This window comes from Bos grunniens, chromosome 19 (genome assembly GCF_055505025.1).
Source record: "Bos grunniens cultivar Pamir isolate PY7600 chromosome 19, Bosgru_T2T1.0, whole genome shotgun sequence".
NCBI lineage: Eukaryota > Metazoa > Chordata > Mammalia > Artiodactyla > Bovidae > Bos > Bos grunniens.
Window position 1 is genome coordinate 29,363,657 of NC_141183.1, and position 26,913 is coordinate 29,390,569.

General features: G+C 55.7%; 1 protein-coding gene across 11 annotated transcripts; it reads left to right on the forward strand.

The window, feature by feature from the left end:
* Nucleotides 1-8,292: 8,292 nt before the first annotated feature.
* On the forward strand, nucleotides 8,293-19,290 carry RNF112 (ring finger protein 112). Of its 11 annotated transcripts, none has more exons than XR_015147809.1 (18): nucleotides 8,293-9,825; nucleotides 9,940-10,095; nucleotides 10,278-10,313; nucleotides 10,818-11,106; nucleotides 11,307-11,513; nucleotides 11,625-11,753; nucleotides 11,927-12,031; nucleotides 12,434-12,484; nucleotides 12,731-12,787; nucleotides 12,864-12,938; nucleotides 13,040-13,157; nucleotides 13,281-13,447; nucleotides 13,521-13,574; nucleotides 13,698-13,772; nucleotides 13,906-15,226; nucleotides 16,311-16,477; nucleotides 17,592-18,136; nucleotides 18,977-19,290. XR_015147809.1 is itself a non-coding variant. In XM_086358554.1 (15 exons), the coding sequence occupies exons 1-15, from the start codon at nucleotides 9,449-9,451 to the stop codon at nucleotides 14,374-14,376; spliced, it is 2,367 nt and encodes a 788-aa protein (XP_086214680.1). In that variant the 5' UTR covers nucleotides 8,293-9,448; the 3' UTR covers nucleotides 14,377-15,287. The 11 variants fall into 11 exon arrangements, 4 of the variants coding, with proteins under 4 accessions (XP_086214680.1, XP_086214679.1, XP_086214682.1 ...); XR_015147810.1 differs by having other exon boundaries at nucleotides 13,287-13,447; XR_015147806.1 differs by having other exon boundaries at nucleotides 13,521-13,772.
* The last annotated feature ends 7,623 nt before the right edge of the window (nucleotides 19,291-26,913 follow it).

Here is a 26,913-nt window from a genome sequence, read left to right on the forward strand (position 1 = left end):
TGAGCCGCTGACCCCAGGCCCCTCCCCAGAGGCTGCACCTGCACTGGGAGGGAGGCTGATGGGGAAGGGGTGGGGCCCTGGGGCCCCACAGGCACTGTGGAGTGTCACATCAGATCACATCAGGCCCACTGTGGGGTCAGGGCTTCAGCAGGTGACATTTGAGGACACAGGCCAGCCCATCACCCCTGTGCCGGCAGCAGAGGACAGACACACAGCCTCAGCAGTCCTGGAGCCAGAGGGGAGAGCGTGATGACAGGTGGGATGGGGGAACCCTGGGGGAGGGTATTTAAACACAGGGTGCAGGAGGGGGTCACCAGGTGTGTGATGAGCTTGTGCGCCACTCTCTGATTCGCTGGCAGTGAGGGGACAGCCTGGTGTTTGCAGAATGTCAGTCATCCACCTCTGGGTCCCACCAGGCTGGGATCCACGTGCCGGTGGGCCGTGTGCAGTACACTCTTCCCACCTGGTAGGGGTCCAGTCTCTGCAGCACTCAGAGGCCGTGGTTCAGACTGCATGATCCAGTCCAGTTCCCTGAGGTGGAACTGAAGATCCTGGGCTTTGTTCTATGGCTAAACTATTATTATTTTGTCTTACTTGTCTTCTTCCCATTGTTTGTGCATTTACTCACTTCTCTGATGAAACTTATTCTTTGGAATTCAAGGAAGACCTAGGAGGCTAAAGTTATCCTATAAACAAGAGGCAGGCGGAGGCCATGGTTGGGGGCAGTCTTTTCCAGGAAGACCCCATCGGGCCCTGCTCAACTGTGGGGGTATAATTTACACATCGTAAAATCCATCAACTCTAGGTGTGCAGTTCAATAATTGTTCCTTTAAAAAAAGACTTTATTTTTTAGAGCACTTTTTGGTTCACTGAGAGGAAGGTACAGAGATTTCCCACACCCCCGCCCCGACACAAGCACAGCTCCGCAACAACAGCCCCACCAGACCCACGCCCTCAGCTCAGCATCACTCGGAGCCCACAGCTAACATGAGGGGTCATGCCTGGCACTGTGCGGCCTGCATCACATGCCGACACACACACACACACACACACACACACACGAGTCTTCCTGCCCTGAGAGTCCTCTCTGCTCCACTTAGTCGTCCTGTGGCACCCTCCCCACCCCGCCCACCCCCACAGCCAGGGAGCCAACTTGAGGTGCTGATGCTGGGGGTGAGCAGCTGTCTGCCCAGGCGCTGGCCCCTGCTGCAGAGAAGAAGCCTGGGTTTGGGGGCCCAGCGCCCTGAGGAGGTTGCAGGTGCTGGGGGGGTGCGTGCAGCACGGGGAGCCCGGCAGGCTGGAACAAGGGTGGTGTGGCTTTGTGGGCTGCAAAGCGCCCCGCACTTCATGTCCTTCCTGGAGATGCTTTAGTAAGAGCCCCAGAGTGAAGAGTGTGGCCAAGGGTCATTCCACCTGACCAGGAAGACCGAGTGGCACAGAATTCTGCTTCCGGCGAGTGTTCTTCTCACCACCGCCAGCTCTGAACAAGCACAAATATGCACATGTGCCCACAGCACACACATCCCCTCATCCTTGCGTCCCTCAGTGTTTATGGGGTGCCTGTGCCACGCCAGTCACCACAGGGCACTCACGATGTGAGCAGTTTAGGGGATGCAGACGGACACCCACGTTCTCAGCATCCATCTCTGGAGCCTGGCATGCTGCCATGCTGAGGTGACCAGGATACACCCAGGAGCAGACCCAGTGGATGGCCTGCCCACATCAGTGATTGAAGGCAGGGAGTCTCATAGAGTTCAAGTTTGGGGCAGGAAGCCTCAGTGAGCAGTGAGAAGGTTCTGAGGGACTGAGACTGGGTGAGCAGCTTTTTCTATAAATGGCCAGATGTGAAATAGCTCAGGCTTCAGGAGCCCTATGGTCTCAGACTTGAATCTTCAGCTGTGCCACCTTGGCCATCCCTGGACATGCACGAGATGGCTGGGCTCCAGTGAGCCTTATTGACAGGTGATGGGGAAGGGGCTGATTGTCCGGACCCCTGGAATAAAGACTGCAGGGGCAGGGAGGGAGCAGTGCAGACATTCCAGTAAAGAGAGGTGTGAGCAATGGAGTGACATGTGCAAAGGCCCTGGGGTAGGAGGCGCCTTTGCATTTGAGGGCTGGGGCGCCAGCCGACTGGCCAGGCAGAAAGGACAAGCGAGGACACAGGAGAGGCTCAGAGGAGGCGGGGCAGGGTCCTTCGGGGCCTCGCAGACACAGGACGGACTTTGGCTTGTGCAATTGTAAACAGTGGGAAGGGAGGGCCGTGGAGAATGCCAAGGCCCGTGCCTAATTGTCTCCCCGTGGTTACTCCAAGTCTCCTTCCTGCCCGAGGCAGAACTAAGAGCCCGTTCTTGTTCTTTTTCCTGCAAAGAGAGCTGGTCCTGAGTCAAAAAGACAGACTCACTGGGGGAAGAAAAGTCCCTGGCCAAACATGCCCAGACCTGGTGGAAGCAAGCAAGGCTGGGGGTGGGGAACAGCTGTGTCCCCTGGTCCTGCTGGTGCCCCAGGGACTGGGTCTCCCTGATACAGCAGTGGCCTTGCCAGTGAGTGTCCCATGAACTCTGGGGTCTTCCCTGGCTGCACCAGGGTGATCTTGGCTCTTATGGAGAGCAGGCGTGCCCTTGGGAGGCTGGGGCCCCCACAGGTGGCCTCCGATCCTTGGAACTGATGGGAGGCACATCCCGGCAGTTCTAATGAAGCTGAAGCCAAGTCCAAGGTGGAAGAGTGCGATGTTAATGGTTTTCCTTTTATCGAGGTCAGCGATGGTGCGGGCAGGGGTGCAGCTTGTACTGGGTGAACCACTGTGTCACTACCTGTAGGTCAAGAGACAGGTTTCCAGCCCAGAAGGTCACGTCTATGTCTCCCACTCCCCAGCCCGAGGGAGACACCATTGTCACTGCTCTCAACTTGCAGTGGCTTTGTCTGTTCCTGAACCTCCTATAAACGGAATAATTCTATACATATTCTTAAGCATCCGGTGTTCTGCTCAATACAAAAGTATTTTTAAAATAGTTCCATGTAGTGCTTCTCAGAGTGTCATCTGGGGTCCCCTGTGGGTGTCTGGGGCCTTTCCAGGGATCTGAACGATGGGAAGCGTTTTCACAGTAGTGTGTTATTTGCACTCTGTGCCCTGCTTTTCCAGGGAGTGGGATGGAGTTTGCAGAGCCTGTGACTGCAGCTTCTCAAGACTGAACACAGAAGCTGGACGGCGGCAGGAGTGCAGTGGGGCCCAGGGGCCTATCTGGGCCATGCTTGCTTCGGGTGAGATGCAGGCAAGGAGGCCCTGAGCTTGGGGGGAGTGAGTGAGGGGCTGGAGGAGCGGAGGGCTGGGGAGCTGTAGTGGGGGGACTTTAGATGGGCAGGCCTCGTGGGGAGGGAGTGTCAGGCTATCCTACAGGCAACAGAAAGCCGGTGTCCCATTTTAAGCAGGAAGGGACACCTTTCTTCTAGATTGTTATTTTATTTTTAACTAGACTTTTGGTCTTGAGGTCATGGTAGGTTTCCATGCAGTTGTGTAAATTGATAGAGTGCCCAGGCATCTTTTTCTCCCCTTCCCCACCTTTTTTTTGGCTGTGCCTGGTCTTAGTTGCAGATGCAGAGTCTTGCCTCATCCTTGCAGTGTTGGGATCTTTTCTCGCGGTGACCTGTGAACTCTTGGTTGCAGAATGCAGGACCTTGTTTTTAGTTGAGGCACATGGAATCTTTAGTTGTGGCATGTGGGATCTGGTTCCCTGACCAGGGATGGAACCCAGCCCCCTGCACTGGGAGTGCAGAGTCTCAGCCACTGGACCACAGGGGAGACTCTGAGCCCTGGTACCTTGTCCTGTTTCCCCAGTGGGCATATGTCATTCCGTTTCCCCAGTGGGCACACGTCATACGTTTGTCCCTCAGCATCACAACCCGGGTGATACCATGGATGCGGTCATCATGCAGGACGTTTCCAGGACTGCAGGGTCTGCCCTCTGGCCTGTTGATGGCCACTTGGTGCTGAATCCTGAACAGTGGGACACCTCATCACACGATGCCTTGAGACACTGGATCCTGTTGGCCCCTGTCTCGTGGCTTTCTCTGAGACCCCTCTGGCAAGGGATGGGGTAAAGCCTCAGGATGCTGAGGCAGGTGGGCGTCCAGGCTCCTTACTCTGCCACCCCAACCAGTGCCCCAGGAGGGGCTGTGACCACCAGATAGGCTCAGGATTCTGACTCCCTAGGTGGCTTCCACAGTGCTGTGGGGTCAGGAGAGCGGGTGTCCCCAGCTGGGAGAAAAGTCCAGGCTCCCTCCGGCCTCCTCTGACACGGCCAGGTGAGGGGGCATCTCGTCCCCCCTGGTGCCGGCTGGGGCGGCTAGGCTGGGGCTATATCTCTTCGTGGTATTTGGCTGGAGTGTTTACTGTCTAAAAGTTTCCCATCTTGCAAGGCTGTCCCTCTCCTGATTTCTCAGTTAGAGTGGGGGTGCAAGGAGTTTATTGGGACTTTTTTGGTCTGCCTGTTAGCCTTTGTGGGCTGCCCCTTGTCCAGCATCAGGTCCAGAACAGTGAGGCAGAAGGAGAATCCAGGGCACCCGCCTCCATGTGGCTCCTCAGGTCCCGAGGCCCCAGTGCCTCAGCCCTCCCCTTCTCTCTCCTTTAGAGTCTTGTCTCCTTTAGAGTCAGTCTTGTCCCGAACACTCTGCCTGGTGTCCGGGCGTTTCGTCGTACTTCACATAGGAATGGGACAAGGCACACCTGCTCCATCTCCCTGTGAGTGGGAGTTGCTCAACAAGACTGTGATGCAGTGTGACGTACATGGAGCGCCGTGGGCCCATTTCCATGGACATGAGCCCCTGGCCACCTGATGAAGTGGCCCAGCAGGATCCCTTATGCCTGAAGGACTCGTTTTGATTTACATTCGGGCTGGCAGGGCGTAGGGCTTCCCAGGTGGGCTAGTGGTAAAGAACCTGCCTGCCAGCGAAAGAGACATAAGAGATGCAGATTTGATTCCTGGTCAGGAAGATCCCTGGAGAGGGAAATGGCAACCCACTCTGGTGTCCTTGCCTGGAGAATCCCATGGGCAGAGGAGCCTGGTGGACTACAGTCCATGGGGTTGCAAAAAGTCAGACACACACTAAAGTGAGTTAGCACATATGCATAATACTGGTGGAGCGGGTGGGGCAGGAGCTGTCAGCCTGCAGTCTGTTCCTGGTGGCCGCTGTGGATGGGCAGGGCTGGCTTGGGCCCTGGGGATGGCTCCCCAGCCTTCTCAGGCCTGTCAGCTGACCGCCTCCCCGCCTCTGGCCCCAGAATGTCCTCTGGGACCAGCTGCTCCGATCGGGGTGGGGCTCCTCTTCCTGCCACCAGATTCATCATCAGAAAGCAGAAGCAGATTCCAGCGTTTGGACACCATCCTCCCTGACCTCTGGGGTCAGCTGGTCACTTCCTGTTACCTAACCTCACTCCACACTAGATTTCATTAACAAACAGGCTGTGTGGTGGATTGCTGAGCACCTGGCTGTTATGGCCGCTCTGCTCTCCCCAGGTCTAGGCTACAGGGTGGGGAGGGGTTGAGAGAGGAAGGAGTGTGTGTGTACATGTGTGTGTCTATGTATGTGTATATGTGTGTGTGAGGGAGTGAGGTTAGCAGAAGCCAGGCGTGGCTGTGAGCATCTGCAGAGCCTCAGTTTCCTCATCTGTAAAGTGGAGCAATGATTCCACCTTTGGAGGAAATCTGGGAGAACTGAGTTTCTATCGTTGAAAGGACTCAGCCTACCTTCAGTTCAGTTCAGTTCAGTCGCTCAGTCGTGTCCGACTCAGCGACTCCATGGACTGCAGCCTACCAGGCTCCTCTATCCATGGGATTTTCCAGGCAAGAGTACAGGAGTGGGGTGCCACTGCCTTCTCTGCCAGGCTTCCCTGTCCATCACCAATTCCTGGAGCTTGCTCAAACTCATGTCCATTGAATCGGTGATGCCATCCATGGGATGGCAGCCTACCTTAGGAGCGAGTAAATGCCTGTGACCATCTCATCAGAGTAACAAACTAGCTGAAACAGGGCTCTGTCTGTGGGGCATGGTCTTCACGCCCTCAGGTCCTGCCTCTGTAGGAACCTCTCGGATTCTTATTTGACAAGAGGAGGGGTCAGGCCCCCTGGATGGGGAGGGGGCTGAGAGACCAGGCAGGGGGCAAACAGTGGGGAGATGCTGGCACAGTGAGGTGAGGTGAGCCCAGCTGGCATTTATTGAGCACCAGCTGCATGCCAGGCTCTCACAATAACCCAGCAGGGGGGAGATCATTATCTTTAGCTTTACTGTCAGGAAGCTGAGCTGCAGGGAGGGGAGTGACCAGGCTGGCAAGCTGGGCAGGGTTGGCATTTGAACCAAGGCCTGGGTGCTGCCAGGGCCTTCCAGCTGGTCCGGTCCATCTTGGGGTGGCCTTGGCCACCAGATGACCAGTGGAGGTCCAGATGTAGAGGCTGAGCCTGCAGGGGGCCCGGCCCCAATCAGTCTGGCTGGCTGGCTGTCCAGCTGCGAGCTGCTGCCTCTCACCTTGGAGGGGTCTGGGGGGCCAGGCCCAGCTGAGTGGAGACTGTGGCAGGGTGTCTGCTCCTCAGGGCCAGCTGGCCGCATCCTCAGCATCCTGGCCGACTGCCTGGATGCTCCAGACCTGGTGGGCGGCTAGGAGTCCAAATGGGGGATTTCAGGGGAGGGGCCTGGAGCTGGGCATGGGCTCGGGTTCAGGGAAATTGGTGCGTGATGGTGCAGGTTCCTTGGTTGCTGATGGCCCCCCGCTAGCCAGTGTAAACCTCAGGGGGCCTTTGAGCATCACCACTGTCACCTCCAGTCCCCACAGTAGTCAGTCAGTGCCCTGGCCTGGGCGTCCTGCCCATGAAGGTCCCCTTCCTGTCCCTCGTGCTGGGACTGTGGCTTTTCTACCCCTTCCTGACCCCCAGGTGGGCCGCCCCAAGTCTCTGTGAGGAGGTCATGTGACTCTGAATCTCTGCTTCCCTGTCCGCAAAGTGGGGCTGTGAGTGTTAAGAAGTGGCTCCAGTGTCCGTGGCCCCTTGCCCTCTCCCACCCCACCAGATTGGCTGCTGAGCCCCACTTCTGACTGACCACACCACTGCCCAGAAGTTTCCAGGTGCTCCACAAAATCTCCACTCTTGTCCTCATGCCCTTTGTTTCAGGGGACAGAGCCCAGTGTGCTCAGCCTGACCGCCAGGGCCTTTCCGGTGGGCTGCTCGGCTGCTGACACACAGCAGGGACCACCTGTGTCTGTTGTCCAAAAGAAGCAAGAACAGATGGGATTCTAATTGGAAATGGACTCAGCCCAAAACAGACCCCTGGGTGCCTAGCATCAACAACAGCTCTGCCCACGCCACCCTGCGGCTGAAGCGTCTAGTTTTAAATCATCAACTATTTATTTATCTATGACTAGACACTTAGGATGCTTTAATCTCCCCTTTTAATTAGAAAAAAAAGTTTGTTTTTGGTGACATGGCAGACCATTAACCTCAAAACTCCAGAGCAAGTCAGACGTGCCTGGAACCACCCTTCATTGTTTGTGGCTGAAGTTGGCAAAGATCAGCGTGTGAGTTGACCTCTATGCAGGTGAAGATCCCCACCAGGTCGGCGGTAGTGTCAGGGCAGGAGCCCCTGGCACAGCACTGCCTGCTCTAGCAAAACTTGGTGGCACTCTGGACGCAGTCCCTAGGGGACAGGTCTCAGGCCTGGTTTAGCCGCCAGGTCTCCTGTAGTCTCTCTGCGTGGGTTCAGGGACGCAGATCTCGTCACATGCCTCCTGCTTCAACTCCTTTAGGTTCCCACCGTCACGTCATTAAAGTCTAAAAGCTGCCCCATGTCCTCCCCAGGTCTGTGCTCTGTGGACCGCACTCCCCAGCACTGCCCCAGCCTGGCCTTGACACAGGCTGCTCCCTGTGACTGCAACGCCCACCCCACCCAGCGCCTTTCACAGAGAGGGGTTAACGTCCACCCATCCCACAAGACTGAGCCTCAGCAGCTGCAGGTCTGGCTGCGGGGCTTCCCCAGTCCCACAGTCTCCTAGGTTTCGGTGTCTGTGCTCAGGGTGGAGGCCTGTCCTGGGTTTGAACACAGCCTTTGAGCTCCCCTGGGTAAGGACCCCATCTGTCTCTTGTAGCCCTGGCAGCAGACTCCATGATTGGTACAGAAGAGGCACTTCCTAAAGATTTGAGAACAAAGAGGGGAAAGGACAGACGGGGAAGCTCTCTGAGGGTGTCTGAGCCAGCCTGGGCCTGGGCTGGGGGGTGGTTGCTGGGGCTCTCTGTCTGTGTAAACCCTCCAGCATGGGTTGGGGGGAGGCGGCGACAGGCCAGCACAGACCTGGGGTTGGGGGGCCGAGGCCGCCCTCTGGACCCGCACTGCATGGCCATCCTGCTCGCCCAGCCTTGGGTTCCCTGTTTAGACACCAGGCCCTCTGTGCTGTGGGGACCGGGGGAGGCAGCTCTTGGTGACACGGTGTGACCCTAAATTGCTAAGCAGGTGTGGGATGATTGTTCTGCTCTGTCGTCTTAGGACAGGGCGGGGGTCACCTTGATGGGAGGGGACTGGTGGCCCTGGGGGGTGGGGGTGGGTACTCAGCACATCCTGCTGTCCCTCCGGGTTTGGGAGGGTCCCAGCCACGAAGGCAGCTGAGTCTGGGCTCACCCACTGGACAGTACCCAGAGGCCGCTGGCTAGACAATGGCCTCCTGGGCCAGAGAGGGCCCTGGGGACAGGACTGAGGGCTAGGCTGCAGAGGGTCCTGCACGCCCCACTCCTGGCCTCTCCTCCACCTCTCACTCCCTGTGAGAAATGTCCTTCCACCCCCACCCCTTTGCTGGCCCAGACTCCCCAGGAATGCAGATCCGAGTGCCCTGCCTTTGCTTGGTGCCCCTAGAGACCTGGATTCAATCCCTGGGTTGAGAAGATCCCTTAGAGGAGGGCACAACAACCCACTCCAGTATTCTTGCCTGGAGAATCCCATGGACAGAGGAGCCTGGTGGGCTACAGTCCACAGGGTCACAAACAGACACGACTGAGTGACTAACACACAGAGGAGCCTGGCGGCCCGCTATAGCCACAGGGAACACTGGGTGGAGGTCGGAGGTGGAGGAGGGAGGGCTGCTCAGGGAGGTTCAGACCCTCGGGTGCAGCCCAGGAACTTTGGATTCCAATCTAATGGAGCTGTGGCAGGTATTTGAGCAGCCAGGGGTCAGCTGTGCTCAGGGGTCTGGGCTGGCTGTGTACTGCAGGGTGAGTGGGAGGGGCCCAGTCAATAGGCAGCTAGAGGGTCCAGGGATAACTCTGTGGAAGAGGAAGACACCACGGGACAAAGAGCCAATGTCAGAGCAGCCCAGGGGGCTGAGGAAGGCATAGCTGGGACGACCCTAGGGAAGGGATGACCCTGGGGGAGGCACTACCGTGGGGGAGGGTCCTGTAGGCCACATGTTGTGGGTAGCATCATGGGCCCCAGCAGATGCCCAGCACCACGACCATCCACGGGAGGAAGGAGACCATCTGGGGCTCTGGGTCAGCGCCCGCCATGTGCTTTCCCGGTTCCCACACTTCTGTCTTCTGTACCCCCTGCCTGCGGCCCTGGAAGAGACCTGCTGGGCCAGGAGGGGCAGTGCCAGCCTAGTTCTGTGTCTGCCACGCACCCATATGGTTTCGTTCTCCCTCCACCCTCCCCCGCCCTGTCCTTATCTTTCCCTCGTCTCCATGGCGACTCACCACCTCGCTCGCCTGCATCCCAGCCTCTGCCAGGGATTCTGGGCTCAGCTCTCTCATCCCTCCCTCCTCCGGAGCCCTGGTTCCCGCAGTCCTGTCTCCTCCCCCTGGGGTGAGTCCAGAGGCAGCCTCCTCTTTCCCGACTGTCACATCCATTTCCCAGCCCTGCCCAGTCGTCTCCTCCGGGGAGACCACCCTCCCCCTCACCAGCCTCCACCTGCCACAGCCCCACCAGCGCTTCCAGGAGAAGAGCCATCCTCAGCGCCGGCAAGGTCTCTCGGGCCTGTTCTCTGCTCTGGGACTCTTGCCCCCGCCAGCCTCCCATGCCGAGGTCCGCCTTGTCAGTCATTTCCTTTTGTCACCGGCTTGGCAAACAGGCAAGGTCTTGGTCCTGAGATCTGGGGAGGAAGTGTGTGGGGGGTTGCTGGGAAGGGGCCCCCTTGTGGGGATGGGTCTCCAGAGAGGGGATGGGGGCACCTAAAACCCAGGATGAAGATAGAACTCTGGATTCTCTTCTAAATAACATTTTTTGGGTTTTCTGTCCCCAATTTTCTCCAAGGAGAGAAAACGGAGCTTCATGGGGAACAGCAGCAACAGTTGGTAAGTGGAAGGCCTGGCGGCGGGTGGGGGCCATGTGGGTGGGCTGGCTGGGAGCACGGAGGCCTGTCCCAGGGCGGGCAACACGAGGCTGGCCCTGGTGGGCTGTGGAGGGAAGGACGGGAAATCAGGTGGGTGCCTCAGGAAGTCGGTGCCAGCTCAGCGCTGGAATCTTCTGAGAGCCATCTGCCCCGCTGCGGGAGCCCCCTTATGTCCACAGGCCCAGCGTGTTGAAGCCACTGCAGGGAGGGGGTAGGGGTAGGTGACCCCTGGAGGGACCCCTCCCCTCGAAGCAGGAGGCCGTGGGGGTGGATTTCCTTGGCATCTGTGCCAGACGCCGGCACCATCTTGTCTGCCCGCCCCTGCCTCCCTTCCTGGAGGATTAGAAACAAGCCAGACCCGGGCGGGAACTTACCCGCGACGGCTCCATCCAGGGTTCCTCGTTTCGGGGGCCCCTCTCACCACTGTCTGGGGTCCCCGCACCCCTCCCCCCACCGCCGCCCCCAGGTCCCATACGCCGTTCCCCAAGCTGGAGCTGGGGCTGGGGTCCCGGCCCACGGCGCCCCGCGAGCCGCCCGCCTGCTCCATCTGCCTGGAGAGGCCGCGTGAGCCCATCTCGCTGGACTGTGGCCACGACTTCTGCCCGCGGTGCTTCAGCACCCACCGCGTGCCTGGCTGCGGGCCGCCCTGCTGCCCCGAGTGCCGCAAGACCTGCAAGCGGAGGAAGGGCCTGCGGGGCCTGGGGGAGAGGATGAGGCTCCTGCCGCAGAGGCCGCTGCCCGCCGCCGCGCTGCAGGTGCCGGCTTGGACCTGGAAGGAGGGGGAGGGGCGGAGGAGGGGGCGGGGCCATGGAGGTGAGCATGCCGGCCTCGGCCGGGGCGACGGAGGGGGCGGGGCGACGGAGGGCGTGGCTATGGGGCGGGGCGACGGAGGGAGCGGAGTTCGGGGTAGACACGCTCCAGCCTGGTGCTCAGGGAACCTCGTCTCTGGGCCCAGGAGACCTGCGCTGTGCGGGCTGAGCCGCTGCTGCTGGTGCGGATCAACGCCTCGGGGGGCCTCATCCTGCGAATGGGCGCCATCAACCGCTGCCTGAAGCACCCGCTGGCCAGGGACACCCCGGTCTGCCTCCTCGCCGTCCTGGGGGGGCCACACTCAGGGAAGACCTTCCTCCTCAACCACCTGCTCCAGGGCCTGCCCGGCCTGGTGAGCGCGGGGCCGGGCGAGGACTGGGGGACAGGACCAGGGTCCCAGCCGGGCTTGGCGAAGGGAGCAGGGCCGGATGGTCCAAAGTTGCTCTGCTTCTCTGTTCCTTAGGCGTCCGGCGAGGGCAGCTGGCCGAGGAGCGCGGGCTCCGGGCAGGGATTTAGGTGGGGAGCCAACGGCCTCTCTAGGGGCATCTGGATGTGGAGCCACCCTTTCCTGCTGGGGAAGGAGGGGAGGAAGGTGAGGGGTGAAGGGACGGAGGGGTCCAGGCCGATTCGGGCAGTGCGGGGGCTGGGGAGCAGAGAAGGTGATGGGCAGGAAAGCTTTGGGGGCCAGGATGAGAATGCGGGGTGGGAAGGGGCAGGGTTGGGGAGGCGCCTGGCAGGCTGACCCACAGCTGGCACTCCACGCAGGTGGCCGTGTTCCTGGTGGACACGGGGGACGTCATGAGCCCGGAGCTGAGCAGGGAAACAAGGACCCGGCTGTGCGCCCTCACCTCCATGCTGAGCTCCTACCAGGTGAGGCCCTGCTAGCTCCTCAAGGCCCTCTCCACCTTCCCAGGACCATCTTAGCCCAGCCTGGTCCCACCAAGGAAGGTCACCTTGGCCCCAGAGCAGGTTCTGGAGGCACCCCTGCGAGGGGATGACCTTAGGGAAGGTGGGAATATGGTTTGTCCTAAAGTTCGGTTGAAGGTTCCTGGGGCAGCTGAAGGTCTGTGGACCATTCTTGGGCCTGCCCTCCACCCCACCAAGGTCAGGCCAGTCCTGCCCCACTGCAGGGTGCAAGGGGTTCCCCTCCCCGGCTGATCCCTCCCACATTCTGAGCCCCACAGTCCACCTGAGGATCCTTCCTTGCCGGAGTCCTCCCAGCATCTCCTTGTCATCACAGCCCCTCCCGCACCTTGTTCTCCTTGGTTGCAGATCCTCACGGCCTCTCAGGAGCTGAAGGACACAGACCTGGAGCACCTGGAGGTGAGGGGATGGCTGGCCTGGGGCTGCTCTCTGTCCCTGTGTTGACTGTGAGGCAGGGGACTGGGCAGCTGGAATTGAGTGCTGCCGGGCTCTGCCCCAGGGTTTCGTGACCTGGAGCAGGGCTGTGGGCTGGGGGCTGAGGAGAGGCCGGAGGGTCCTGGGCTGGGAGTTGGGAGGGTGTCCTCCAGGGGCTGGGAGGCACATCTTTGGAGTGGTCCAGTTGTGACCTCTGTGCCCCGTCCCCAGACGTTTGTCCACGTGGCCGAGGTGATGGGCAGACACTATGGCATGGTGCCAATCCAGGTGAGAGCCCGTCTCTGGACTTGGAGCCCAGACCCCAACGCCCCAGCTGCTGCTGTCAGCACCCCTTCTCTTCCAGCACCTGGACCTCTTAGTTCGTGACTCCTCCCACCCCAGCAAGGCTTGGCAGGGTCACGTGGGCGATGTCATCCAGGTGAGGGAGGGGACGGAGGGCCGGGAAGATGGGGCAGGTATGGGGAGCTAGCTCAGAGTGCTCCCCCTCCTTTATTTATTTATTTTTTCCCCCTCCTTTAGAAATCGTCTGGCAAGTACCCCAAGGTCCAGGGGCTGCTCCAAGGGAGGAGAGCCCGCTGCTACCTCCTGCCGGCTCCTGGACGGCGGTGGGTGAGCCGAGGCCATGGAAGCTCAGGCGGTGAGTGTCCCTGGAGCAGGGACTCCCTGGCCTGCCTTCTTCTGGGTGCCCAGCCTGATACCCTCTCTCCTCCTAAAGCCGGTCCTGCTCCGGGCTCCTCTGCATGAGGGATCTCTTCCTCAGACACAGATGACGATGCCGGCCGCCTGCGCGCCTACGTGGCTGACGTGCTGAGTGCAGCCCCCCAGCATGCCAAGAGCCGCTGCCCAGGCTACTGGAGCGAGGGGCGCCCGGCAGCCCGGGGGGACCGACGCCTGCTCACGGGGCAGCAGCTGGCTCAGGAGGTCAAGGTGTGAAAGCCCCCTGGAGCCCCGGACACCTGGTGCCCCTGCACCCCCTGACTCCCCACCGCTGTCTCTACAGAACCTCTCGGGCTGGATGGGCAGGACAGGGCCCAGCTGCGCCTCCCCGGACGAGGTACGGGGCCAAGGGGAGGACGTGGGAGTGGAGGAGGTGGGCCGGACTCCTCTGGGTGAAGCCGGGCAACCAGCAGGGGACAGGGGCAAAGGAGGGAGGCAGCCGGGTTTTCCCCCTGGACAGATGGCCGCCCAGCTGCACGACCTACGGACGGTGGAAGCTGCCAAGAAGGAGTTTGAGGAGTACGTGCGGCAGCAGGTGAGCCTGGCCTGCTGGGAGCCTGGGCGTCCTGCAGGAGAGGAGCCAGGCATTGTGTAGGAGGAGCCCAGGCGAGGGTCTGGTGGGAGGCACTTGGCTCCGGGTCAGGCCCCTTCTTCCTCCTCTATCACAGGACGCAGCCACCAAGCGCATATTCTCTGCGCTCCGGGTACTGCCGGACACCATGCGGAACCTCCTGTCAGCCCAGAAGGACACGCTGCTGGCCCGGCACGGGGCAACCTTGCTGTGCACCGGGAGGGAGCAGACTTTAGAGGCCCTGGAGGCCGAGCTGCAGGCCGAGGCCAAGGCCTTCATGGACTCCTACACCGTGCGCTTCTGTGGCCACCTGGCTGCCGTCGGCGGCGCAGTGGGCGCGGGGCTCATGGGCCTGGCAGGGGGCGTGGTGGGCGCAGGCATGGCCGCAGCGGCGCTGGCCGCAGAGGCCGGGATGGTGGCTGCGGGAGCTGCGGTGGGGGCCACGGGGGCGGCCGTGGTCGGGGGAGGTGTGGGTGCCGGGCTGGCAGCCACGGTGGGCTGCATGGAGAAGGAGGAAGACGAGAGGGTGCAGGAGGGGGACCGGGAGCCCCTGCTGCAGGAGGAGTGACCCCCGCCTGGATGCTCCAGGGCTGGATGCTGGGGGGAGGGGCGGATGTGGGAGAGGGCTGGGGGTGCTGATCCGAGGGTCCCGGTGTACCACACTATCCTGGGTGAACGGCCCATCTGGGTGGTGACAGAATCGCAGTCACCAAGAAAGCGAGAGGGCCCAAGGCCAGGAGGGGCCTGAACAAAGCCTTGGGCTGTTTCTGTCCCGGACAGTCCCAGACCTGCCTCTCTTCCTAGATGAACAGGCCCAGGGTCTCCCACCAAGAGTGTGACCCACCCTCTCCACACTGGCTTCTTTCCTGGGACTGCAGCAGGGCTGGGCGGGTGCCATTCTGAAGCCTCCCCTTCAGAGACGGAAGCAGCCCCAGGATGAGGGCTCCTGGTGATCAGGATCAGGAGCCCCGAAGAGGGGCTGAGAATGGGATGGGTGCCCCCACCCCAGGCGGCACACAGTGGCCTAACCCCAGAGCGGAGACTCCTCCCAAAGTTACCCCAGCAGGACGGGGGCTGCCCCTCCTCTGGCAGCCCCGGGGAGCCTGCACGCTCCCTGAGAGCAGGGCCCCTTACGTGTCCCTTGTGGTCATGTCCTTTGTCCAGCCCGGTCAGTGCCCACGTTCTCTATGGAATGCCGTCCCAGCAACGCGTCAGAGCCAAAGAAAAACTCCAGTAGTTGCTGAATTACACCAACAGCCCTCATCGCAGATTCTAGAAAAGTCCTGGGGGGACAGGTCCATGGACCACACCGCCCCCGACCCTGGGGCAGACCCCTCGGGCCCGGTGGCAGGAGACCTGAATGCAGCCCCACGACAAGCCCGAGGAGGACAGGAGAGCCCCACGAGGAGGCTTCTAGGGTATTAAACTGCGAAGGATTAATGGGTGCATCCTACAAAAAATAAAACGTGTGTGCTTGAGTGTCAGCGTCCCGGTAAATCATTGAAGCAGCTCCAGAGCTCAGCCTCCACGGGGCTTTGGGGACTGGGCAGTGAGCCCAGGCGCTCCATGATGGGGACCTACAGACAGGAAGAGGGGCCAAAATCCAGAGACCTGGGGGCCAAGGGCTTGTCCGCCCACTAGGACTGGGTCCCGCTCCGATCGTCTCTCCCACCTCGCTGGCCCTGGGGAAGGTAGTCACTTGGTTTCCATCCAAGGGTGGAGGTGGACGGGGAGTGACTGCTGGAGCCGGAGGCAGGAGGAGCCAGGACCTCTCTGCAGGCCAGCACCTGGCGAGCATCTGCTGCCCTGGCTCTGCCCAGCCTGCACTCAGCAGGACAGCAACTGAGTCTGCGTTGGAACCCTGTCCTTTGCAGCAAACCCAGAGAGGGGACATCTCAGCTGACGCTGCCCTGGTGGCTGATGGCAGGAGAGCCTCCAAACTCCTGACCCCTAGCTGGTGTCCCCCTGCCGAACTGGGAGATTCCTTTAGGGTCAGCTGTGCTGAAATTGAGGTGTCGGGACCAGCTCTTGGAAGCAGTGTCTGGAGACAGACAGAAGGGCGTGGTCTGGGACCCAGCTCCACAGCAGAAGTCAGAGAAATCCCAATGCCCCGCCTGGGACGGATGGAGATGGAGGGCTGGGGTGACTCTGGAACTTCTGGGGTTGGGGCCAGAGGTGAAGGCAGGGCTCAGACCGTGTGTGTTTGTCGAGGACAGTTTCTGGAAGCATCTCCCTGGGTTCCCTTGTCATCCAGTGGACACACAGGTTTACAGAGCCTCGCAGGCTTTGGGGCTGGCAGGCTCAGGATGTGGGGGAGTCTCCAAGGGGTCAGGAAGGGAGGGAGCGGTCTAGCTGGAAGCCCCCTCCCCTGGGGCTGCAAGGAACTGCAGTGCACTGCCCCCCTGCTCTCTGGACAGAAGGGAGACTGCCCGGTGGGCCAGGTGAGCACTCTGCAGAGGCCAGATGGATCACATTGAGCCACATTTGCCTTGTGTCTTACAGCTCTTAAAGCATCTCCCCAGAGCCTGGGACCCACCTGGGGCATTGAGGACATCGAGGGCCCGATTTTATCAGAAGTTCAGAGAAATGACGCGTCTCCATTGAGAAAACTAGTCAGAGATGAGCTGGGCCTCGAACACACGATCTCTGATGCCAAATTCGTTGCTCAGGTAAGCCCACATCACTCCCTCCCCCAACCCAGATCCTGCGATCAGGCCTCTGGGCTCCAAGCCCGGTGCTTCCAACACTAGTTCTGTAGTTCACAAGAGCCCAGGGACTGTGTCGAGACCTCGCAGCCTGGTTGGTTCTAACCTTTCTCTCTGGTGAAGGTAACTGATTTCCACATTCCTCGGGTGACAAGCGTCAGGGTAGAGATCTGGCTGGGGACTTAGCCTGTGGTGCCTGCTTCTGGAGCCTCCTGGTGCTGAAGCTGGCCACAGAGGGAGGGAAGCTGTGTCCTTGGGCCCCCTCCTCCCACCCCCGAGCCCCCAGGTCATACTCTGAAACTCTTGTGCCCAGTGTGTGGTATCAGCAGGTGAGGCTTTTGGGAGGGATTAGGTCTTGAGGGTGCAGCCCTCGTGTATGGGGTTAGTGTCCTTGTCAGATATGAACAGACCTGGCACAGCCCCCAGCCCCTTCCACGTGTGAGGGCCCAGCCGACTATGCTCCAGGAAGTGGGCCCTCCCCAGCTGCAACAGCGTGTCCGCTGGCCCCAGGATCTTGGACTTTCAACTTCTCAAGCATGAGGAATAAACGCTGTCCCTTCTGTGGATTTTATTACAGCAGTCCCTTTATGTAGACATTGAAAAGAGGTGGCCTTTCTGGGAAGAAAAATCTCTTGAGTTTTAATTCTGGTAAAAAGCTTATTTTGGGCTTCCCAGGTGGCTGAGTGGTAAAGAATCCACCTGCCAACGAAGGAGACACAAGAGGCACAGGGTCAGTCCTTGGGTGGGGAAGATCCCTGGAGGAGGAAATGGCTACCCACTCCAGTCTTCTTGCCTGGAGAATCCCATGGACAGAGGAGCCTGGTGGGCTACAGTCTGTGGGGTCACAAAGAGTCAGACACGACTGAAGCATCTGAGCATGCAGGCAAAATGCTTATTTAGCCTTTAAAAACATTTGCATACCTATTAACAGGACAGAGGAAGAATTTACAAATATGAATTTTCTCCAGGAAGTCTTAAGGGAGGGGGCGAAAAGAGTTCTTCCCTTTGATAACCAGGGAAAATTCAGTCTTAGGTTTATTCATCCTCCAGATTTTCCCCTTTTGTTGTTATTTTATAGTAATGAGACAGGCTGGGACCCGGGACTGTTTACCAGAGCGCTTGCACCTGGACAAACACGAGGGCACACGTGGGGGCAATCATGAACAATGAGCTGCGGAAGGCCACAAACCAACCACCAGGGCTGAGGCGCGGAAGCTAAAGCGGGGCGCTGAGGCGCGGAAGCTAAAGCGGGGCGCTGAGGCAGATCTCTGCGCACTGCCCCACCCAGGGGGCGGGCAGACCGCCCAAGCTGACCCCGGCCCCACCCGACCTGGTTAAGGGCCCAGCCCGCCCCTAAGAGCCGCAAAGCCACCTGGTGCTTGTTCCCACTGCGCAAGTGGCAGGAGCTCCAATAAGCCTCACCTGAATTTCTCATCTGGCCTCATCGATTTCTGTTGATCAAAGAGTCCAAGGACTCGGGTCAGTGCTATACTTGGCGACCACCCTGGTGGGCAGTCCGTGGGGCCTTTGCCTCTTCCCTGGGAGAGGATGCAGCCACCTCCGGGACCATCGAACAAGCTTCCCTGAGCGGCTGGGACCCCTTGCTTCAGCTTCTCCCGTTCGGTAAATCTGCTTCCTCACCCCAGGGCCTCAGCACCTGTGCTCAGGCACAGCTTCTCTCCCCTTTGTCCCAGCCCTCTCCTGACCTCTCTCATCTCCTTCTCCTGTCCTCTTCTTCCAAGGGGGTGGAGGACAGGCAGCTACAGCTTCTCTCAGGCGTGACAGCTGCTCCCTCTGGCCAGCAGCGGTCACCTGACGAGGGACAGACAGGCAGGAGACATGTAACTGGCTGGTGTCCAGGCTCCATCATCCCAGGGGGCAATGGACAGGGTTTCAGCCCTTTCTGGAAGGGAAGGGACTGGAGCTTGAATAGACACCCACGGCCTGGGTCGAAATGGCAACCTCTCTCTATCTGTCTTTTCTGTCCCTCCTCCCCTCCCTTGGTTCTCACACCCACACTGCTGTCCCTCTCACTCTGGACACTCCCTGTGGGGTCACATTTTCATGACCCCCCAGTGCTTTTCTGTCCCCAGCTCCTGCTGGTAGGAGGGGCATGTAAGAGAGGAGCAGGGCTGCACAGAGTCCTCCAGGGACAACGCACGGTGACCTCATCTCTCTGTTCCTGTCTGTAATAGTGTCTGTTGCTGCTACATGTTAAGGCTTGATCAGTGAGTTTAAAGGGGTCTGTGTTTCATGTGGTTTTGTCTGTCCAACCTCTCGTATGCGTCTATGCTGGGCTCAAATCCAGCACGTGAGGCTTGAAATGCGAGCACAGCGCATGTGGCCTGAGACTCCCACCTTGGGTGACTTAGTCAGACTTCAGAGAATTAACCTGTTGATTAAAATAGAGTCCAAGGGGCTTCCCTGGTGGTCCAGTGATCAAGAATTCGCCTGCCAATGCAGGGGATGCCGGTTCAATCCCTGGCCCGGGAAGACCCACATACCATGGGGCAACTAAGCCTGCACCAACAACTGAGCCTGTGTGCCGCGACTGCAGAGGCCGAGCGCCTGCGCTGCACAAGAGAAGCCGCCGCAACGAGAAGCCTGTGCACCACGGTGAAGAGCAGCCCCTACGCACAAAACTGGAGACAGCTCACCAGCAACAAGGGCCCAGCACAGCCAAAATAAATAAGTACATAAATATATTTTTTAAAGGAGCAGAATCTATTTAAAAAATTAAAAATAAAGAGTTCAAACACCTGGTTCAGTAACAGCAACACTACAATTTCTAATGATCTCTGTTGCTATTTCTACCTTTCTTGTTTTTTGCAACCATTGAAATTTTAAGCCATTCTGTAAATACAAAGCCAAGTAATTATCAGAATCCCAATGGGATGAATTAGAGATGTCAGTACAATACATGATTTGAGGAGAAATCTTTAATGCATACCAGTGTTAAACACTTAAATTCTTGAATATGTGAGAGAGGAAAAAGCATCTTTTCTTTTGCTGTATATTTGTGAAAAACAAGATGACATTCTCAAAATGGAGTCACTGATGCTGAGCTCCACATCACCAAACTTCACTTAATTACTGCTTCAGACTCTCCCCGAAATAGGATCTTAAACCAGGGAATCAGGAATTGCCTGGTCGATACCAGTGAGGTCACACTGGCCTGATGGACCCCTGCTTCCCCAACAGGGAAATTACCTCTCAACTACCACCTCACTTTTCAGCCCAGCGTGACTTCCTGTTCCTGCCCCTTCTGCCTGTGAAAGTCTTGTCCTCTGTACAGTTCCTCAGAGCTCCTGCCAGAGGCAATGCCATCTAATTCATAAGTCATTGAACAAAGCCAGTACGATCTTTAAAATGTATGCAGTTGAATTTTGTTTCTTAACATACTTGTCTGCATTCTCAGCTGGGAGCCATGCAACAAAAGCCAGATGAACAAGAGAAAAGCACACAGATTTATTTAATGTAAGTTGTTTTGGGATGCGGGAGCCTTGGTAAGGAAACAGAAGCCTGAAGAGGTGGTTACACCTGTGTGTTTTTAGAGAAACATGGTAGAACCAGAAAGGGTATGACAAGCTCCGTGGATTAGCGGCGGTGGGAGGGGGAGGGGGCTCCACAATACCTGTCCGTACCCTTTCCTCCCCTCCTCACTCTTCGAGGAAACAAGGGGCTCCTTTCCTCCAGCTGTGGGAGGGGTCCCCTCTCACACGACAGCGTTATGAGGGTCAGAAACTGCTTCCTGAACCTGCCATTTCTCAAATCCCTTCATCTTAAAATATTCAGTGTGCCAAGGTGCCAAATTCTGGGGCAGCGTATCCTGAATCCCGCTGATAAGCAGCGTGCAAAATCCCCCTTCTGCTGCACGTTAGTTTTACAAACCATATTCACTGTTGCTCGCACTTTCACACGATCAACTATTTGAGTATCATTCTGTTGCTCACAGTCCCACCCAATCTTTTTTTGCTCGAACCACATGGCCTGTGGAACTTCCCAGACCAGGAATCCAAGTCCCCTGCAGTGGAAGGGCAGTCTTAACTCCTGGACCACTCAGTCCTAACCTGAGGAACAGTGTAACTCCAGGGCCTGATAGTTGGAACATGCCAACATTTTCTCTTGTAAGAACCAACACGTTTGTCCCAAGATCCCCTGATCACACAAGAAGCCTCATACTTCCGTGATAATTTTGGTCTTCAGTAAGTGTTCTGTTATCCTAAATAATGTTTCCCAGACACAAAGGAAAAGACACCCATGGCTGTCACCCAGTACTGAAGCGTCTCCTGAGGTGCTCTTGGGAGGTTCAGGCTCAGCCTCCACGGCTCTGAGTCTCAGGACTGACCCCCTGGGGGCCATTTCCCACACCAGTTGCTGTGTGATTACAGCCAGTCTGAGCTGTCTGTGCTGGTGATGGTCTGAGCTGGTGATGGTCTCAGAGCCACAGTGAGGCCACAAGCTGTGTTATCGCTGAGTGACCTCTGAGTCCTTGTGGGGAGTTTTTGTCCCAGCAGTATTCTGAATTTCCCCCATTTCCATTCCAATTGTGTTTGTTTTGGTAATTATCTCAAAGTACTAAGTTTACTAATCAAAGTATTAACATCAAAAAACATCAGCTAGGACTTACCTGGTGGCACAGTAGATGAGAATCCACCTGCAAACACAGGGGACATGGGTTCGATCGTCGGTCAGGACGATCCCCTGGAGGAGGGCATGAGGTTAGGTTAGAGGAACCTGGTGGGCTACAGTCCACAGGGTTGCAAGACTTAGACACGACCTAATGGCTAAACAACAACATCAAGATGCATTTTAGTTACTGTCACTTCAACATCGTTGCAGATTACTAGTGAAGAGGGTCCAGCTTTACTTTGTGGCTATGTGAGTTGCTGGACACCTGTGCCCAGACCGTGTCTGTTTGGGAACCCCGAGGAGACATGCCTGGGGGGACACAGCAGTGTGATGGCATCTTTGTGGCCAATGAATTGTGAGTCTTCGAGCTGCTGAGGTGTCACAGCTGTGAACAGGACACGGGGGCTGCCTGTGATGACAGACAACTCTACTAGGAAAATTTTCTCCCTGGAGTTCCAAACAACATCAGTGATTCTAGAAAACTTGTGTCCAGTCCTCTGGGAATGTCCCTCACCTTGGAAGCATGGATCTGCCTGGGTTCTTCTCTCACGTGGAAGTCACATCAGCGCACGTGAGGGGTCCTCCCGGATGACAGTGCCCGTGTGGCTGGTCCCTCCAGCTCCTGCAACTCGAGGCCTCAGGGCGTCCAGGGAAAGCAGGCCTTTTGGGTATGAGTGGACCAGCCTGGGAGTCCTGTGCCCACGGGACATGGCCTCAGATCCAAGGTCACAGGCCCACTTGATACCAGTGTGTTATGTTCAGAGGGTGCAGCTGTGCTGCTGGGACGGTGGGACAAAGCTTCTAGAGTCCACTCCACTGTCTGGTGGGCCAAGAGGCTGGGGCAAACGCAGCATGATTCACCAATGACCGTGGACGTAAGGCCAGCTGGACATCCCACTGACCACGACAGGAGACCTCACCCCTTCCAAGGCCTCAGTCTACGGGCGCAACTGGTCCCGGAAGCGTCCTGGGCTTTCCTGGCAGCAGCCAGACAGACAACTCATCTCCGGCATGTGGTGGACATGGTGTCCTCTGGGGAGAGCGTGGCGCCTGCGACTCCCTCTTGGGTGGTAGACTCACATGGTTCTACGATGAGACAGCAAAGCGAGCGGGTGTGCTGAGGCACAGCGGTTGTTTTGTTGGCTGGTGGCCAGAGTTTGGTTGAGTTCATTTCATCCTTTCTTGACCCATTTGTCTGTTTCCTTTTGTGAATCATTATTTTTTCAAATGAACAGCAGTTGTCTGTCAAATTGCAAGGGAGAGTGTCCACCGTTCGCCAGGGGGTTGAGCAGCAAAACGGCCCCCCACCTACCTGGAACCCGTCCTCGGCCCCGTGGACCCTGCCTGCCTGAGGGTGCTCGAGCCGTGAAGCCCCAAACAACACAGAGCCTGATTTCCTGTGAGACATTGTAGTTCCCACCATAGGCATGAATGCCCTATCTTTCCAAATTTGCCCTGTTGCATAACAAGCCCTAAACAGATGTTCACAAATACCACAGATACTTGCTGCCTGTAGATTTGCTGTGAGTCCTGAGCTGGGAGCGATGGTCCAGGGGTTGCTGAGGGTTATCTCGGCTCTGGCCGCTTTCCTTCCAGGCAGAGCCTGGCCTCCTGAGGCTCCCTGGCACCCAGCATTACTTGGAAGCTGATTTCAGCCATTTTCATCCCACACCTGGTCCAGCAGAGGATGGTCAGGACAGCGACATTGGGTGAGTCAGGCCGGGCCTGCTGACTTCCTCAGCGGCCATCATGTTGCCTGCCTGGCTGTGGCCCAGGGTCCGGTGAGAGAGCTCAGGGCTGGCTGGCGATGCTCCTCCACAGCTCATGGATGGGCGCCTGCAGCGCTGGGTGTCATGCTCCTGAAAGGGGGCTGTCAGGGCATGTGCGATGTGCAAAGTCCAGTGACCCAAAGTGGACTCGGGCCCTTTTGGCCCACGTGTCTGCTGCCACCACAGGATGAGGCTAGACCCAGCAGCACCGGGAAGTGGGCTGTGGGCCTGGAGTCTGTTAAACTCCGCTTCCTGTTCTGTGAAGTTCTGTGGATTAGCTGCAGACTGGTCAGGATTGTCGAGTCGTTCTTCTAGACGCACACTGGGACGTTTTTCTCTGCAGCTGGGGAATCGTCCCTGAGAAGCCACTTTGACATTAAAGCTACTCCAGGTGTGTGTTATTCAGTGGTTGCTCAGAATAGCTTTTTTTATTCTTTTACTTTAAACTGTGTCTTTATATTGAGAGTGGGTTTCTTATGGGCAACATGTTTTGAGTTTTGCTTCTTCTTCTTTTTTCTTTTTTTTACCCATTCTGATAGTATCTGTTTTTTGTTTGTAGCATTTAGGCCATTTACTTTTAAAGTAGTTGTTGATGGGATATACCTTCGTGTGGTCTTCTTCATGGTTCCTGTGCTTAGAGTTCCGTGAGCTTCTTGGATCTGTTGGTTTCAATCAAATTTGAAATTTAGGATATTGCTGTTCATATAGTTTGTCCTGCTCCCTCTCATTCTAGGATTCCAATGACACATATGCTGCGTTAGTTGATGTTGTCCTGATGTTCTTTTTTTCCTCTCTCTTCACACTTTGCCTGTCTTTTCTTCTCTGATCTTTTCTCTGTAATGCCTACTCTGCTGGTAGTCCCAGCTAGTCTTTCTTTTTTAAAAAAATTCTCCCACTTGTCTCCTGGTCCTCTGCATTCTCCAGCACACAGGGCATCTTTATGATGCTGTTTGTACGTCTTTGTCTAAGAAGTCCATCGTCTCTGTCACATATCTGCAATTTTCTCCTGGCTATGGGTAATATTGCTGATAATCCTTGGTGGCTCAGTGGTAAAGAATCCACCTGCCAGTGTAGGAGACATGGATTAGATCCCTGGGTCAGGAAGATCCCCTGAAGAAGGAAATGGCAACTCACTCCAATATTCTTGCCTGAAGAATTTCATGGACAGGAGCTTGGTGGGCCACAGTCCATGGGGTTGCAAAGAGTCAAATAAGACTAAATAGCAACAATGGGTAATATCTTCCTGCTTTTTTTTCATGCTTTTTGATTAAAAAAAATTAAATATTTTAAAAACATATAGGAGCTTCCCTGGGGTCCAGTGGCTAAGACTTTGCCTTCCACTGCAGGGGATGAGGGTTTGATCCCTAGTCAAGGAAGTTTCACATGCCATAAGGTGTGGCCAAAAAAAGAAAAAAAGAAAAATCCAACTTGCAAGCTTTAAAAAAATATATATGTATAACATAAGTTTACCGTTTTTATCATCTTAAAGTGCATCATTTGGTGGCCTTAAGTTATATTCATCAGCCATCACCACCATCTGTCTCCAGACTATTTTCATCTTGCGCAATTGAAACTCTATACCCATTAAACACTGACTCCCCATCCCCGCTCTTCCCAGCCCCTGGAAACCACCTTTCTACTTTGTCTCTAGAAATCTGATGATTCTAGGAACCTCCCGTGGGTGAAATTGCACAGTATTTGTCCTTCTGTGACTGGCTTATGTCATGGGGTGTAAGGTCTTCAAGGTTCATCCGTGTTGTAGCACGTTTCAGAATTCCCTTCCTTTTTCAGTCATGCCTATTGACTTTTAGTTGGATGCTTGACGTTGTGGCTTTTATGTCTTTGGGTCCCAGATGTCATTTAATTCCTTTAAAGAGTCTGACGTTTTCTGGGAACAAATAACTTGAAAGGATCAAACTGATCCCTGGTAGCGTCACTGTGTTCTGGAACAAAACGCAATGGTCTTTCAAGGAAGACAGTACTTGGCCTTGTGTATTACAAGGTTTTTCCATGCTGGAACTTTCCCCATCCTGAGAGAGTGCCAGTTGTTTAGTCTGCAAGTTCCACATCGGATTTCTGGGTGAAAAACCTCAGAGGCGCTAAGCAAACGATCAGTTTGAAATACCATATTGGTATCAGTGAAATCTAAAAACACAAGTCCAGTGGGCTCATTCCTATTGTAATAAATGCGGATTATACTCCCAGTATAATCCAGGCTTTACTGGGATGTTATGTGGGTATTCTAACTTATCCTGTGTATTCTGAGTAATTGTTAGAGGTTTCCAAATATTTAACCACCCCTCCAGTCACTCATACATCCTAAAAAGAACATCCAGCAGCTTCTAAGACAAAATTAACACCAGCTATTTAAAAAGAAACTTCCAGAAGGAATCTGATCCCCTTTCCACGCATACTCCACAGAATACAATTCCCACAAAGGGAATAAAACAACTAGAAAAAGTGGTTCAGGCGTGTCTCTAACCTTTACAGAAGTCATAAATGATGTCACATGTTCTGAATGCCTAATAAACTGATCTAAAGGCTTACACTAAAACAGGCACAGACGATGGGACAGCCTTTGACTTGCCGGTAGCCTGCTGTACAAAAATCAGTTCTTCTTGTGAGGCCTACATAAGTACAGCAGGGCAGACAGAACAGTGAGTGACGAGGCTGGAAGGGAATGGGTCTATCTGTCTAAAGCAGACCCTATGAAATTCTGGGCCCTGTGGGCTTTGAGACCTGCAGGAAGCATTAAGAGTCATTTTCTTTGTGTTAACTGTCTGTTTTGTTGTTGGTTTGTATGTCTTTCCAGAGATTTTGTTTGCTTATTTTATTTTCAAGAGATGAATTTTTTTATTGGAGTATAATTGTTTTACGATGTTGTGTTCGTGTCTGCTGTACAACAAAGTGAATCAGCCATATGTATACATAATAATCCCCTGAAATATAGTTGATTTACAGTATTGTGTTAGTTTCAGGTTTACAGCAAAGTGATTCCATTATATATACATATATTTTTTTCAGATTATTTTCAATTATAGGTTATTACAAGTGATTGAATAGAGTTCCCTGTGCTATATAGTAAATCCTTGCTGCTTATCGATTGTATGTATAGTAGTTTGTATCTGTTAATCTCATACTCCTAATTTATCCCTCCCCCCACCTTTGGTAATCAGAAGTTTGTTCTGCTTGTCTGAGTCATTTTCTGTTTGGCATATAGACTCATTTGTATTATTCTTTATATTCCCCATATAAGTGATATCATATGATATTGTTTGACTTTACTAAGTATAATATTCTCTGGGTCCATCCATGTTGCTGCAAATGGAAATATTTCATCTTTTTTATGACTCATACCATCTGCTAATGGGCACTTGGGTTGTTTCCATGTCTTAGCTGTTGTAAACAATGCTGCTAGGAACATTGGGGTGCATGGATCTTTTCAAAATAGTTTTCATCTCCTCCACAGGTGTATTCAGGGACGGGATTGCTGGGTCGTATGGTAGCTCTAATTTTAGATTTTCAGGCACCTCCACACTGTTCTCCATAGTGGCTGCACCAGTTTACATTCCTACCAGCAGTGTAGGAGGGCTCCTTTCTCTCCACCATTTATTATTTGTAGACTTTTTAATGATGGCTGTTCTGTTGTGAAGTGGTACCTCATTGTAGTTTTGATCTGCATTTCTCTAATATTTAGTGATGCTGAGCATCTTTCATGTGCCTATTGGTCATCTGTGTGTCTTCTCTGGAGAAATGTCTGTTTAAGTCTTCTGCCTGTTGGGTTGTTTTTTCCGATACTGAGATGTATGAGTTGTCTGTATATTTTGGAGATTAAGCCCCTGTCGATAGCATCATTCACACATATTTTCTCCCATTCAGCAGGTTGTCTTTTTGTTTTGTCGATGGTTTCCTTTGCTGTGCATACATGTCTTGTCCAAGGTTTAAATGCTACCACATAGCCACTGTCACATCAGATGGTTCAACCATGCAGCCTACAGC